Consider the following 15842-nt stretch of genomic DNA (forward strand, 5'->3'; position numbering starts at 1 on the left):
ATTTTCTGCCTTAACTTCAGCAATCGCTCCCTTCAACTTAGTTGATAACTGGGCCAGTTCCCCATTTATTCTCGCTATTTCTGATGAAATTTAGTCTATTTCTGCTAACTGACCATTCATTAGGGTGAGCATTGTCATCATTCGAGATTCTGTATCATTAGAGATATGGCTGTCCCCTGGATTCTGGCCTTGTGTAAACATTCCTTGGAATAAAATGAACGAATTCTAAGCTTTCCTTTTCACAGGGTTTGCCAATATGGATACAATTATATGCCACTATTATCTGTATTATTGCCAAACTGGCATACCGCTATATAGTCAGTAGATGTCCATTCGTCACCTAACAGTACTACTCCGATTTTTTTTTCTCAAATACAGTGCTTAGAGTAAGCTCATGCTTTTCTCTCAGATATTAAGTTGCGTAAGGGGTACCAAGAAGCCACACCTAGTTAGAGGGAACTCAGACTTTAATCCTCTTCCTCTTGGAATACGATAATTTTTTTCATTTTCTTTTATGTTATTAGGCTCTTAATGCCTTTGTGGTGTTTTGTAACTGTTTCTCGCATTTGAGTGTCAATTTCCTCTTATCATCTAATTTCTCCTCTTATTCTTAGTTGTCCTGTATTTTCCTATATCCCAAAAAACATATAGAATAAGTCTGAGGTCGAGGGAACTACAACAGGTCTAATGGTGCTATAAAATACAAAATCCATAAGCTTTTGTTTCTATAAAGGATATATATTGAAAATTATTTGGTTGGGGGATGTCAATAGGATAATTTAAGTGGGGACGGGACTAAAACACCATAACAAGACAGACAGCAATTTCTTCTGGAGTGGGCTCAGTCGGACCGAATGTTTACAAGGTAGCCGTGAGAAAATATGATACACTAGAATTAATTAAAAGCGTAATCACTCATATTTGTTTTTGTTTTTACAGATTTTACACCTTTTCCTCATACAAATGGTAAAGTGCCTCTTCAAGTGCTACCCGCAACACAGAAGCCGATTCCACAAAACATGGAGACAATGCTACATGCAATTGTCGATCCTAATACCAATGAGGAAGTGAGTATATCACCCGATTTGGTTAGTCGGAGTAGGAGTGAATCCACTTCTGAGGTTGGTTTTATATCTGTTTGAACAGAAATTTATAACGTAATCAATCAAGAGCGAGATATTAGGAGGAGGTGAACCCCTAATATGGGTAATAATTTCTGTTCGTTTTAACTTTTAATGCTGCTGCTTACTTCCAGCTGAAAAAAAACTTTTTCATATTTATCTTTTCATTTTTTTTAAGTAATGCTAGTAAATCTTGCGCTCCCTTCATGGAAATTTTCTTCCCCCATGACAAATTCCTCGATGGAAAGTTCCCCCAGCATATCACCCTCTTCTCAACCCCTGCCTCCAACCAAAAAATCCTCTTGAAAACGCCTGTACACTTCCCAATAACCATTACTATATGTAAGCACTGGTCAAAGTTTTGAACTTGTAACCCCTCCCACGGGGACTGTGGGGGAGTAAGTCGTCCCCTAGGACATAGTTATAAGGTTTTTCAACTACGCGGAATAAAATGGCTATCTCAGAATTTTGATCCATTGACTTTGGAAAATAATTAGCGTGGGAGGGGGCCTAGATGCCCTCCATTTTTTTTGGTCACTTAAAAAGGGCACTAGAACTTTTCATTTCCGTTAGAATGAGCCCTCTCACAACATTCTAAGACAACTGGGTCGATACGATCACCCCTGGAAAAAACAACAAAAAAACAAACAAACAAATAAACACGCATCCGTGATCTGCCTTCTGGCAAAAAATATAAAATTCCACATTTTTGTAGATAGGAGCTTGAAACTTCTACGGTTTGGTTCTCTGATACGCTGAATCTGATGGTGTGATTTTCGTTAAGATCCTAAAGCTTTTAGGGGGTGTTTTCCCCTATTTTCTAAAATAACGCAAATTTTCTCAGGCTCGTAACTTTTGATGGGTAAGACTAAACTTGATGAAACTTATATATTTAAAATCAGTATTAAAATGTGACTCTTTTTTTATGTAGCTATTGGTACCAAAATTCCATTTTTTAGCGTTTTGGTTACTATTGAGCCGGGTTGCTCCTTACTACAGTTCGTTACCACGAACTGTTTGATACCAGACAAATACATTAAAGTGATGAGTGCTATGTACGAGAATAACGCTGCTGCTATCAAGGTAGGAAATGATGTTACCTGCTGATTTTGTCTTAAATCAGGAGTTAAGCAGGGTTGTGTTCTATCCCCCTTTATATGGATCATTTTGATGGACTTTGTCTTAAGGAGTACGGGAAAGACAAAGGGAGAACAAGGAATCAAATGGGGAGGAAAAACTCTCCTATAATTCGATGATGCTGATAATTTTAGCATCCTAGATGAAAGTGTGAGCAAAATGAATGAGCTTTAAGAGGCTTTGCGAGTTCAGGATGCTAGAATAGGTTTCAAAATTAAAGTTGAAAAGACTAAGTGACTAAGTTTAGGGATAAGTGAAGATGAAAAGTTTACATTGGGTAACGAAAAGATTTATCCGGTAGAGAGCTCGACTTATCTTGGTAGTATTACTAGTAAAGACTGTGGGAGCAGTGAAGATGTTAAAAGTAGAATAGCCAAGTCTTTGGGTGTTTTTTCACAGTTAATAAAAAGTTTGGAAGAATAGGAAGATAAGTTTGCAAACCAAGATTAGAATATGGGAAGCCACAGTGGTGAAAAATGGCTCTGAAGCATGGGCGCTCCGAAAAGCGGATGAAGGTTAACTAGATGCTTTCCAGAGAAATTTCCCTGCGGATTGCTCTCGCTACCTGGCTGACCGACCGTATTTCAAACAATAGGCTGTACGAAAAGTGTGGTTCAATCCGATCCCGCTTTTTAGGGCTATAATGAGAGATAGGTTGAGATAGCTAGGGCGCGTTGACAAATTGCCAAATTGCCGAAGATTGTCCTTTTTGGCCAACTGTCTAGGGCTAAACGGAAAGCAGGTCGTCCATGGTTGGGGTAGGAGGATGTCATAAAGAAATATGTAAAGGAAATGGGAACTTCCTCAGAGGGTGTTAAGAGGGAGGCTTTGAATAGATTGGTATGGAGGCGGAGCCGGTGTAACAGTATCGGCCTCAGGCGGCTTGGTACTGTAGTGAGTTGTTAGTAGTAGTTTTGTAGTTTAGTGAAAATTGTAGGTGGTACGTAAGAGACTCAATGGAAGGATTCCTATGCAAGTCCTTTTTGGTAAGCCATTCGAGACAGTATTAACTATCATAGTAGGGCAGATACTTATATATTTGGCTTTTCATGTTTGTACGAAGATAAAGGTGCAAACTAATAGCTCTGTTAAACCGCCATAACTGCGAACGTTAACCACCACTTTTTTGTCACATTCTAATATCTGCAACCAATCATTAGAATAACAAATAATTCCAGTGAAAAAAAATTGAAGTTCCCATACCCATGGCGTGTAAAAGTGTGTGTATGTTATGATGAATAAACAATCTGCGTTATCATCCTGAATTCATCATTGATGCCAAATTTTATCTGAAACTCCATACAAGTTCAGCCATCACATTTTTAATGTTTTTTTGCGAGTACTGCTTAATTTATTTTTAAGGTGCCTCCTCCTGTTCTTGAAACATCTGTTACTGCACCAGAGGAATCAATTCCAATACCACAAAATACTAAACGTGAACCAGATGTGGAAGAAGGGAAAGAATCTAATTTCCCAGCTCACTCCCCGCCTGAATCTCCACTCCCTGAAATTGAACAGTACGAAAATCTATCTGTAAAGCTAATATATCCCTACAAAGAAGGTTTGTCTTTTTGTTTATTACAAAATGAATGCTTGGTTTTCTTTCTTGGAATGTTATTAAATATAAGATTATACTATGTTTAATAATATTATATTAGATTACAGGATAGTTCAAATATTAGATTGTATTATGTTGGGTTATATCATAAATGTAAGATTATATTTGGAATTAGACTAAATATCTCGATAACTATTTTAAAATAGTCCAAAATTAGCTAAATCGCTTATTGTCTTTATGCCCACTTAGCAACCATGGATCCTTTTATAACTAGTGGGAGAAACAACCTACGTTCTAGTTGACAACCTACTCACTCATTCTTATCTGTAGTAGAGAATAGACCAAAGTAGTCAGGGAGAGCCAGCTTCTACCCCCGCGTAAAGTTCCCCAACACGCAAAACTGAGCAGCTAAAAAGAAAGTACAAAATAGGTACCTCTTCAATTTAGGTACAATAGCCAACATTTTTTTTTTAGTTAGACTTCATATTCTCTAAATTATGTTTAAATAAATAAAAACTTGTCCTTTCAGGTATATAGTTTTTTTATTTCGACATTAGACATTAAACCCAATATTTTTCCTTTTTTTTTTGGTTCTTTGGACTTCATGCTATTTAAGTTAAAAAAAAAAGAAGTAGAACTTCCGGCATAATACCCAATATTTTTTTTGATAGACTATATGTTAGATTACCTTTAACAGACTTAATTGCCTGTAGGTTACCAAGTAAATCGTATCATATAAAGTAGTATTTTCTTCAAAAATATACCTTTCTTTTCTTTATTAAAATTTTAATAAAGAATAAAAAAATTAAATACTAACAACCTATTATCAGGCTATAAAATCTTTGATAATAACCCATAGGGCTTTAGATATCAACTTTCAAAAGAGTATTAATATTACCATTTTTTTAGAAATGTCTTTTCAGAATAAAATTATTTTAGCTTAGGTACTATGGAAGGTGTGGGAAATAAAGTCAAGTCCAATAAAAATTGTTCTGTAAAGGAAGTCGACATCACGAGCACCTCAATAGATGTGGCTGAGGACTTCACTTACCTGGGATCCACACTGTAGAGGGATGGCTCGATCACATAAAAGCTTATATCCCGAATAGCCAGTGTTAGCAGTTGTTGGTTGGCTGAATAGCATTTGGTGAAAACCAAGTATAAGCCGCCATACTAAGATTCATATTTACAACACTTCACTCAGTACCGTGTTACTGTATGGAGGAATGGCGTAACCAGTCGCAAAATCTACCCTATACACCTTTGATGCCGTACTGACCATGCATCTTCGAAGAATCGAGGGTTTTCACTGGACTGACAGTTACCAACCAGACTCTCCTGTCATGTACTTCACAAGCTCCTTTCTCGACGTAGCTTGCCCAGCACAATTTTTGCCGGAGTGGCCACCTCCTTCGTCTGTCATATGGCGCCCGAGTACGTGTTGTCTTTGACTTTGGCCCCACCCTATACAGATGGAAACATCCCAGAGTATCACTCCCCTACTAGATGGATGACAGAATGTCAAAGAATTCATTGCCAAAGCTCGCACTCCAGGGGAAGAAACCGCGAGCTTGGCAAGCAATGGTTCAGCCTGGATGTGCCTGGTCTCATCGTTCTTTACACCGTCCTGGCAAGAGCCATAAGGCAAGTTACAGAAATTCAACCCACTGTCGATTATTCATGTCGTCACCTTCATACTTCTTCACCTTCGTATATATATAAAGGTGACCCTCGTATCCTTTTAAAGCTTATATTCGTCACCTTTTGAACTTCTTGCTCTGCTAAACTTCAGCTTCTACTTAGAAAATAAAAAATCTATTCTCTACCTGCCTCTCTGATTTTCTTCCCTCTTCATACCTGAGATATTGAGTGATTCGAGAATTTGTCTTCAGGTGAGTATAGCATATGAAATCGTACATTCAAAACAGTTTCGTCTATTTCTGTATTTAAAATGTATTTCAAAATATTGATTTACGCTTTTTGTCCTTTGTTGAGGGTTTTGGATTTAACATTATCTTGAACTCAATTCAAACGCTTTATTAACCTAAAAAATCAAGAGTACATAGAAAAGAAAAACAGAAGAGTACACTTGGCATAAACATATGACAATTTATCAACTAGTTAATTAAACTTCAAGTAGTTTTTTAATGCCCAAAAGTTTGTTGCAATTTATATAAATTAACAAATTAGATCTGATCTGTAAAGAACTTATTATTTAAACTTTTTTTTCAAAGACACTGCTGTAAATTTTAAATTGAACAAGGACACAACGTATTTTTATGCGTTTTTATGAATAGTTTTTTTTTTTTTTCATTTATGAAACTATAGGGTTCAGGAATATTGGGCTGGAAATTCAGCAAACAACCCAGGCACAATTTATCATTATAGATATTGCATTGACTTTTTGGTATTTATTACTAGAAGGATAATAGCCCAAGGACTTACAGCTTTAAGGTTGAAACTGATCAAAGACAAAAAACTGTCCTCTTGCGCAAATAGTGATTTTCACAGCTATGAAACTAGAAGCTCTAGAATAATCCGCAAGAAATACGGCATAAAATCCATTTATCGTCTTTTTTTTATAGAGATTTTGTCCCTCGATTTGGATGCAAGATTCTAGGTGGAGTTTAAGGAGGTTTTAATCGCCCCTTGAGATCTTTTTGGGGGGTTCGCTCTTAAAAAAAAAGTGGTTTATTGAAACTATCTTGGCCTAAGGACTGGCTAATATGATTTTTTTTTTTATGGATTTAGATACAGCCCATTAGGCTCTACATTTAAACCAGGAGTTTGGCAAAATATCGAATTAGATTTTATCCTTATAGTCCAAAAAAAAAAAAAAACAGAATTTGCTCCGAAGCTTTATGCGTTTGCCAGTTTACAAAGTTAAGGTCAAAATTTACCCCAGAACTGCAAATGAGACGGTGGAGCATATGATAAATGGGTACCCCAGCACAAAAGGAGGATGTTATAAAAGACTGAAAAAACATAGCCAATTATTGTTGGTTCCAGAGCCCAATTTGTAGTATTTTTAGGGTGGAACCAAGTTCATTGCCTTAACCACCCGGTCTGTATTAATAATGTTGTGTTATTGTCAAATGCAGGCGTCACTTTGTTTGATGTTAGAAAATGGATAATTTGATAAATGATGAATGAATTCTGTGTTATCATCCTGTACATTCCTTGATGATTTATGATTTACGCTAATATTTGCTGATGTAGAAATCCGTTAAAATGGTAATATAATCATGGTAAAATAATAAATGGTAAAAATCATGTATGCTTCGCTTTTTTCAGGTCAATGGAGCCCTTTAAATCCCGGCGGCACGAAGAAATACGACAGGGAATTTTTGAAGATGATACAAGGTTCGCCTTTGGCCAAAATAACTCCCAACATCCGAGCCGAGATCTCCTCTACAGGTCAAGCTTTCAAAGTAAGTTTTTAAATCTTTTCTTTGTTATCTGTTTGATTGTTTATTTATTGACATGTGCTATTTTGTTTTAGATTATTCGATTTATACAAATGCTAGTAATTGTGAATAAGATTAGCGCTACTAATGGATTACTTAGGACAAATCCAATTATTTTCTCTGTCTTATCACGGATTATTAATTTTAACAGATGATTTTAAACTTTTCAGTAAAGGACAACAAGGAAGTTTTTTTTTCAAAGGAGCCGAAAGATCGCTATTTAAAGTTGTCTACGTCTAATATTTTTGTTGGTTAGACGGAATAGAAGCCAGTTATGATTGTGAGGAATGTGGGACCCACGTATTTTATTTCATATTACTATTTCTCGACCAAGGTGGTCTTGACTCCCAAAGGAGTATGGTCATATGTGTATACCAAGTGTTGGAGTTGGTTGATAAAATGTATTGATTTTGTATTAAAGAATGTTTTATCAATTAAGATGTTTAAGTTAAATATACATATAAATGCAAAAAAGAAAAAACAAAGAAAAAAAACAAAGACTCGTGCATCAATCGAAATTGAGTGAGATAATTAGGTCCTACTGGTGAAAAAGAAAATTAGAATCAAATTATCAATTGTAATAAGGGGGCTATGGGTTGAAATTTCTCTTCTTGATGGTCGTGGCTCAAAATAGGTTGAGACACCATAGTTTAAAATTTCTGTTAGTTAAAAATTTAGCTGCGCGAGACATTTATCTTTTGACTATTGATAATAAAATGACCATATTTCCTGGCAATTTTGCATATTTGCTTAGAATAATTATTTTTTTTTGCCAAGTAACTGTGTGTGTTTCTATGTTGTTAATGTCATTTATAATCAAATTTACTTGTACCGTCGTATATATTATGATGTTCTAAGAGACTATGGCTATTTCAAAGTCTGTCTGTTTTTGTCTTGCATATATTGATGCATTGATAAATAGTATCTTTATGTTAAAAAGATAATTAGTTAACGCAAAAAAAACAGATTTGCCTAATGTTGGAGCAGATTCTGCTTTGAGCGAGCTTAGATTCAGACCAAAGACTCACAGTTACAATGCGCTTTAGCTATATTTACTTTGGGGGACTAGATTATTATTTTCCTCTGTTCTGATAATTTGTTCCTAAAATTTCACAAATCTAACCTTTCTTCCGTATTTAATATCTAATAATCGACTTAAGGTGAACCTACTAGTGAACTTTTAAGAGGTAGGAGGTAAAACCTATATTTAATTGCCTATTTAATAAAAACTCATGTTGGACTTTTTAGTTTCCTTGCCTGAATTAAAACTAAATCTTCTTAATAAGGCTTATATCTAATCTCTGTATAAATTGTATATTTAAGAAAATTAAAAACTAATGAGTTAATAAAAAATGATTAATAAATCAAATTAGTTTTAAAAGTTAGTTAATAGTTAGAATAGTTAAAAAGAGAAAAAAAATTATACAGCTTCTGTGATGGAATTAAAGAGCGAAGTGAATCCATTAAACCCATAAAACTATTACTTCCAAATTATGCAACATCAAATGGATTAGATTCTGCTTTGGACGAACTTAGCTTCAGTCCAAGCACTTTCATTCCATGTTTCCCCAATCTAACCCACATAAAAGACAAGACAGCACAAATGTGCTTTAGCTTAGGCTGCCACGCTATTTCTGTTCAATCAAGTCTTAAGCTATTATTATTAGGAAACGCTTCCATTAGCATAGTTTACTGTTTCTTTGTATACTAAAGTATTTGATAGACTAGGATTTATTTTTACAGCAACCTGCTAGTTGGAATCAAGGACGAAAACAGATGAATCAAGGACATTTTGACACTGCAGGAGCTGACACAATGTCCCCTGCTTATCTTCGCTCTTCAATGCAAGGAAATAGAGCCCCTTTGCCTCAGCGTTCGAGCCAGGGTAAAGGCATGCATAGACCTACTACTATGATAAATATTCCTGTTGCTCAATCGAAGGCTGCATTTCCAAAAGTTGAAAATGCTCGGGTTCCTGACACCTTTGCCAAGAAGAAAGTCACTGATAAGGAAGAACAGAAGACCATTGTAAGTTTTATTTTTTACTCAAATAAATATTTGATTATAATGGTTGTGGCAATTGCTTTAATATAGTAAAATGTGATTCTTGGCCTATTTTAACAGAAATCATAAGTGTTTTTTATTAGAAACTATCTAGTCAGAAATATTTTGCAACAAACAGTGATTCAGATTTAGCTGTAATTTCATGTAGTAGTAGTAGTAATTTCAAGTAAATGATTACATAAAAAAAACTAGTTTTTTTTAACTGAAAGTAAGGAGCGACATTAAAACTTAAAATGAACAGAAATTACTCCGTATATGAAATGGGCTGTCCCCTCTGCAATCCTTCGCTCTTTACGCTAAAGCTTTTAATTGTTTTAAAAAGCAGAATTGTGGCAAAGAGTCAAACTTTAGCGTAAAGAGCGAAGGATTGCAGAGGGGACAGCCCATTTCATATACGGAGTAATTTCTGTTCGTTTTAAGTTTTAATGTCGCTCCTTACTTTCAGTTATAAAAAACTAGTTTTTTTATGTAATTTCTGAACGTTTTTTAATTAATGCATGTTTGATTTTGGCTCTCCACACATAAATTATTAAAATGAAATTTGCATATTAATTCCTTTTTTGGCTAAATGGCTTTCTCTTAGTTTTGATCAGACGGTTTTGAGAAATAAGGGGTGGGGAAGGAGGCCTAGTTGCCCTGCAATTTTTCGGTTACATAAAAAGGCAACTATAAATTTTAATTTTTAATGAATGTTTTTATTAGTAAAAAATATACGTAACTTAAGAATTAACTTACGTAACAAACTTTTATATTCTTAAATTTTTATTATGTATATGAGGGGGTTTGTACCCTCGTTAATACCTCGCTCTTTACACTAAATCGTAAGTTTTGTCCCAATTCTTTAAGAATGACCCCTGAATCAGAAAGGCCGTAGAATAAATAGTTGAAATTACTAAAAATACTATAGCATAAACAGTGAGGTATTTGTCTCCTCCTAAATACCTCGCTCTTTATGCTAAAGTATTTTTAGAACCCCTCATATGCGTAATAATCTCTGTTCGTTTTAAGTTTTAATGCTACTCCTTCCTTTCAATTGAAAAAACTTTTCATGTTTATTTTTTCATTGTTTTTTTTTTATAGTAATGCTAGAAAATCCTGCGCCCTTTTCATTGAGTTTCTCTTCCCTCATAACTTATGAGGGAATTCCTCTCTTCCTCATGTTTGTTTTAAGTTTCAATGCTACTTCTTACTTTCAATTGAAAAAACTTTTCCATGTTTATTTTTTCATTGTTTTTTTTTATAGTAATTTTAGAAAATCCTGTGCGCTTTTCATTGAATTTCTGTTCCCCCATGACATATTTCTCCAAGGAAAGATCCTCCCACATAGCCCCCTCCCCTCGACCCTACCCCCAAAACCAAAAAAATCCCCTGAAAACGTCTGTACAATTCCCAATAACCATTATTATATGTAAACACTGGTCGAAGTTTGTAACTTGCAGCCCCTCCCTCAGGGACTGTGGGGGAGTAAGTCATTCCCAAAGACATAGCTATTATGGTTTTCGACTATGCAGAACAAAATAGCTATCTCAAAATTTTGATCCGTTGACTTTGGAGAAAAAATTAGCGTGGGAGGGGGCCTAGGTGCCCTCCAATTTTTGGTCACTTAAAAAGGGCACTAGAACTTTTCATTTCCGTTAGAATGAGCCCTCTTGCGACATTTTAGGACCACTTGGTCGATATGATGACCCCTGGGGAAAAAAAAACAAAAAAAAAAAAACAAATAAACACGCACCCGTGATTTGTCTTCTGTCAAAAAATACGAAATTCCACACTTTTGTAGATAGGAGCTTGAAATTTTTGCTATAGGGTTCTCTGATACGCTGAATGCGATGGTGTGATTTTCGTTAAGATTCTATGACTTTTAGGGGGTGTTTCCCCCTATTTTCCAAAATAATGCAAATTTTCTCAGGCTCGTAACTTTTGATGACAAAGACTAAATTTGATGAAACTTATATATTTAAAATCAACATGAAAATCCGATTCTTTTGATGTATACTTTAGCATCAAAATTCCGTTTTTTAGGGTTTCGTTTACTATTGAGCCGGGTCGCTCCTTACTACAGTTCGTCACCACGAACTGTTTGAAACAAATTTCTTAGAGTTTAAGAAAAGAGCCTGAAACCCATCGAAAATGACTTCAAGTCGAAGTAAAAGAGTAATGCAACTTAAATCACCATCGTCGAAAGCTATATACTGCAGGGCTAAAGTACACTCACCTTGAAAAAAAAACTAGGGAAATCATAGTTTTGTATGGATAGGACTTAGTCTCTTGTTTTCCCCTTTTTCTCAGGACTAATCGTATTGTAAAAGTGGCTGTAGAATATTTTTATAGGGCATTATTGAACCAAATTGCAAAACTTCATGTCTTTCTTAAGTAACAGAAGAGATAGTGTCACAAAAATTGATCTTTCTTGCCATTTTTTTTCATGAATATCAAATGTGTCCGAAAGAGGGTCAAACGTTTTAGAAAGCTAATCGATTTACCGTGCTTCAAAAGCCCGTTCAGTGGAGATGTTAAGTTCATTATTTTGAAAATCAAAGAGAATCGCAAAAGAAAGTTGAAATTTTCAGGAATTATATTCTTGTTAATTAACTAAATTTCGTTCACCTTGCTCTCTTTGAAATACAAAATAAAGTTTATCTGAAGAGCCTGTGTTTAAATGGGTGGTAGGTGTAATGTTTAATTTAGGAACGGTGGGGTCTAGAATATGTTTTTCACTTTCTAGCTTTTATTTCTTAAAAATTTTACAAATCTAATATTTAGTCGATATTTAATATATAATAATGGATTTATCTCACACCCGGAAAGAGTCTAATTGTCTTTTCTTCTTTCTTTTTTGTCAGAACCAAGTTATTTGGTTTTGATGAAATTATGTTCATGGAATTCACGAATATAATTATGCTGTAAATTCTAGTGGAACTTTTTCCAGAAGTTTTTCTTTATCTATGCAGTAAGTGAAGAAACCTTCTGTGTTTTGCATTGAAAACTATATGTTAATCAAGGCTTACTGCAGACTAAATTGAAAGTACACTAACTAAATAAAGGATACCCCTGGACTGTGATTCTAGAATTGACAACTGTATACATAAGCGGAGTGTTTGCACAAGTTTTCTTGATATATTCTATAGAAACCGTAACGTTATTTAAGGGTGACTGCAGCCTGGATACAAAGTACCCTCACTAAATAAAGTACACTTCAGGACTGAAAAGCCTGGAATTGAGGACTATAAATATAAGCAGTGCTTTTTGCACAAATTTTCTTGATGCTATGCAATAAATGAGCAAACCTGATGCGTAACATAGAAAACATAATGTTATTGAATGGAGATACTCAATAAAAAAAATTGTATCCGTAATTGTCTGCAAATTTTCAAAAATATGCTCGATAATATACTTCTCATGACATGTGTATGTATTTTTGTTTGAACCCTTAAGAGGTAGGAGGTAAAACCTATATTTACTAGCCTATTCAATAAAAACTCATTTTGGACTTTAAAGCTTCATAGCCTAAGTTAAAATTAAATCTTATGATAAGGCTTGTATTGTACGTCTAAGGAAATCAAAAACTAACTTGTTGATAAAGATAATTAATAAGTTAAAGTAATTAAAACAGCCAGTTAATAGTTAGAATAGTGAATACACAGTTATAAAGGGCTAAAAAAATGTACGGTTTCTGTGATGGAAGTAAATGGCAAAATGGATCTATTAAACGCTCAAAATTATTGCTTGTGGCTTATAAAAAAACCTGTCTACGTCACTGACTCAAACAAACTGACTTGGATTTTCTATATTTACGAAATTCTGAAAAAAGCGCTTTACTGAAAACTGAGATTGCTCAAGTTTTGAGGTCATATTGGGGTTCGGACTATGTTCACTTTTCAAATGATTTTTTTTTTCAGTGGAGATATCTGTTTATTTCTAGTTTTTAGTTTGATTTAGATTGTAACATTGGCAATGTGTCATTAGAATATAACTGGAACATATTAGTGTTGGAGGCTTTTCCAATTATGTTTACACCATTTGTACTTTCCACATCTGTACAGCAGGCCTGAGGCTGAAATAGAGAAAGAATGTAAACCAGTCATAAATTTCAGTTTTATTTATTGACATATATGGCATCAGTGTGACTCTGTACACTCTTCACTCATTCCAGTGTATTTAAGAAGAAGAAGAAAGCCCCTGAGAAGGGATATTTAGTGTCTTTATGCTCATATCCCATTGCACGAACACTAAATATGATTTGTAAATAAGAGTGAAGATTTAAGTTTTTTTATAGTTTTAGTCATTTAGATGATAAAATTGACAAAGTTTCATTAGAAAATGCTTAAAACAAACTAGTCTAAAAAAGCTTTTCCAATTATGTTCTTATCATTTCTGCTTCTCACGTCTATAGAATAGATTTGAGGTTGAAATGAAGAAGAACATAAACTAGTCATAAATTTCGGATTCTTTTATTGATATGTTTGACACCAGTGTAACACTCGTTTCTCTCTTCACTCATTCCAGTATGTCAAGAAGAAGAAGAAGAAAGTCCCTGAGAAGGAATATTTAGTGTCTTTAAGCATGTATCTTATTGCACGACCTTTCTTTCTGTCTAACATACAGATGTTTCTTTCAAAAAAGCATATTTGTTTCTTTCAAAAGCAAGATGTTTCTTTCTTGCCATAAATCAACAAGTTGATTTAGGGCAAAAACTAAGAAAGAACATATGAAATGAAGAAAGAACATAAACCAGTCGTAAATCTCGGCTTTTTTTTTATAAACATGCTACATTTGTGTGACTGAATATGCTCGTCACTCATTCCGCTTTGTCTTTGAAAAAGAAATCCCCCGAGAAGGAATATTTAGTCTTTATGCACCTACCCTTTTGTAAGACCATTTAATTGTCTTATCATAAAATATTTCTTCTGAATAAGAATCCTACGTTTTTGGCTGCAAGTTAAGACCAAATTAATAAGCTGATAGGAGTTTTTTTCGTCAGCTGGTGCTGAAATATGGCTCTATTCGATTAAATGATTATAAGATTATTGATCCTAAACGAAATCCGTGATCATAAGCTAAAGTCGTATGTTGTATTTTCATAATTTTGTTTTTGAGTTAGATTGAAGATTGTAAGCATATGTTGTAACATATCTTTTAGAATCAAATATACATAAACAAATACAGAATAAATAATATTATAGACATTACTTTAATTAAGTATCTGGGCAGAAGTTATAATTATCAGAACTAGTCTTTTTTAGCCTTACACGCTATAATGTTCAAAAATGCTACTTGAAACTTTTTGGCTTATTTTTAAATTTTCAAACTTTTTAAACTTTGGCTAAGGATAGAAATTTCAATGTAACTGTTGAAATTGGTTTTCTAACATTTTTGAGCATTCGCCTCTTCCGATCACATGTGCTGCGCGGAATGCTTGCTGTCCCTTTCCTCCCCTCATAAATGGATTTATAGCATTAAGTTTTGTAAAATATCTTTTTATATCAATGGACTGTTTTGAGTCTCGTTTGACTCAGTTATTTTGTCGCTGAAATGATAAAAATTAATATTTATGACCAGACCAATGCCATGATGGTTCCTGCTTAACAGGGCTGATTTTATTTAGTTGTTTTGAGTGTTCAGTTTATTTTAAATAATTGTACTTAATGATGGTTTCTTTTACGCAGGATCTAAAGAAATCTGTTACACGGAACCTAAATAAGCTGACGCCTGAAAATTACGATAAAATTTCCAAGAACATTTTGCAGATGGAGGTTGACACAGAGGAAAGATTAAGTGCTATAGTTCAAATCTTCTTTGACAAGGTAAATATTTTAAGATGGAATGAATGAAGATTTTTTTTTCTTTGTGATTTGTATGAAGTTAAAATATGTCGGAATTATTTGTGTATTGAGTCAAGCATTTTCCCTTAGATGTTATACCTTACTGTCTACTTTCGAAGTTATTCAAGGACAGAAAAAGCAGAGGCAATCCCAATGTGAGCATAAACTCAACCAAAATAAAAATTAAATCTACTTAGTCCCTTCTACTTCCTAAGTCTACTATTTCCTAAGTCCCTTCACTCCGACAAGAAATATTTTTTACAACATGTTTTTCAAATACATTTCCTTGTTTTACACAAGGAATTTTTTTTCCCTAGCACCCCGATTTCAGCTTATTCCTAGAAAGAGGCAAGGGTCTAACCTCTGCGGTTTTTACGGAAAGTCTGGACCTTAGGCTGGATTGATAAATAAGACTTTGCATTTTGGATAGCTTCGTACAACTCTTGCCTGGGGCCAAAAATCTATTGTTTCTACCCGTTTCTGTTCGTGATTTCACTGAGTTTATCATTCAGTTTTTTTGCATTTGAGATTGCGGTAGAGAAATGGTATCCGATATGCCTCTTAAACTTTAAAAGTTCTGTCATTGCTGAAGAAATTAGAGTTTATCCTTTACTACTTTCTACGTGATGACGTTAGAAACTTGGCCTTCGGTAAAAAAGTCAACTTTTGAACT

The 15842-nt window shown here is 34.3% G+C and overlaps 1 protein-coding gene across 1 annotated transcript in view; it reads left to right on the forward strand.

Moving 5' to 3' along the window:
• The first annotated feature begins 928 nt into the window (after nt 1-928).
• Nucleotides 929-15842, forward strand: part of LOC136042265 (eukaryotic translation initiation factor 4 gamma 3-like) — a 40657-nt gene continuing 25743 nt past the window's right edge. Inside the window, exons 1-5 of the mRNA XM_065727216.1 lie at nt 929-1121; nt 3621-3819; nt 7111-7247; nt 9027-9311; nt 15014-15151. Of these exons, the coding sequence (XP_065583288.1) occupies nt 1020-1121; nt 3621-3819; nt 7111-7247; nt 9027-9311; nt 15014-15151 (861 nt within the window). The 5' untranslated portion in view covers nt 929-1019. The remainder of the gene's footprint in view (nt 1122-3620; nt 3820-7110; nt 7248-9026; nt 9312-15013; nt 15152-15842) is intronic.

Source organism: Artemia franciscana, unplaced genomic scaffold (genome assembly GCF_032884065.1).
Source record: "Artemia franciscana unplaced genomic scaffold, ASM3288406v1 PGA_scaffold_97, whole genome shotgun sequence".
Lineage (NCBI taxonomy): Eukaryota > Metazoa > Arthropoda > Branchiopoda > Anostraca > Artemiidae > Artemia > Artemia franciscana.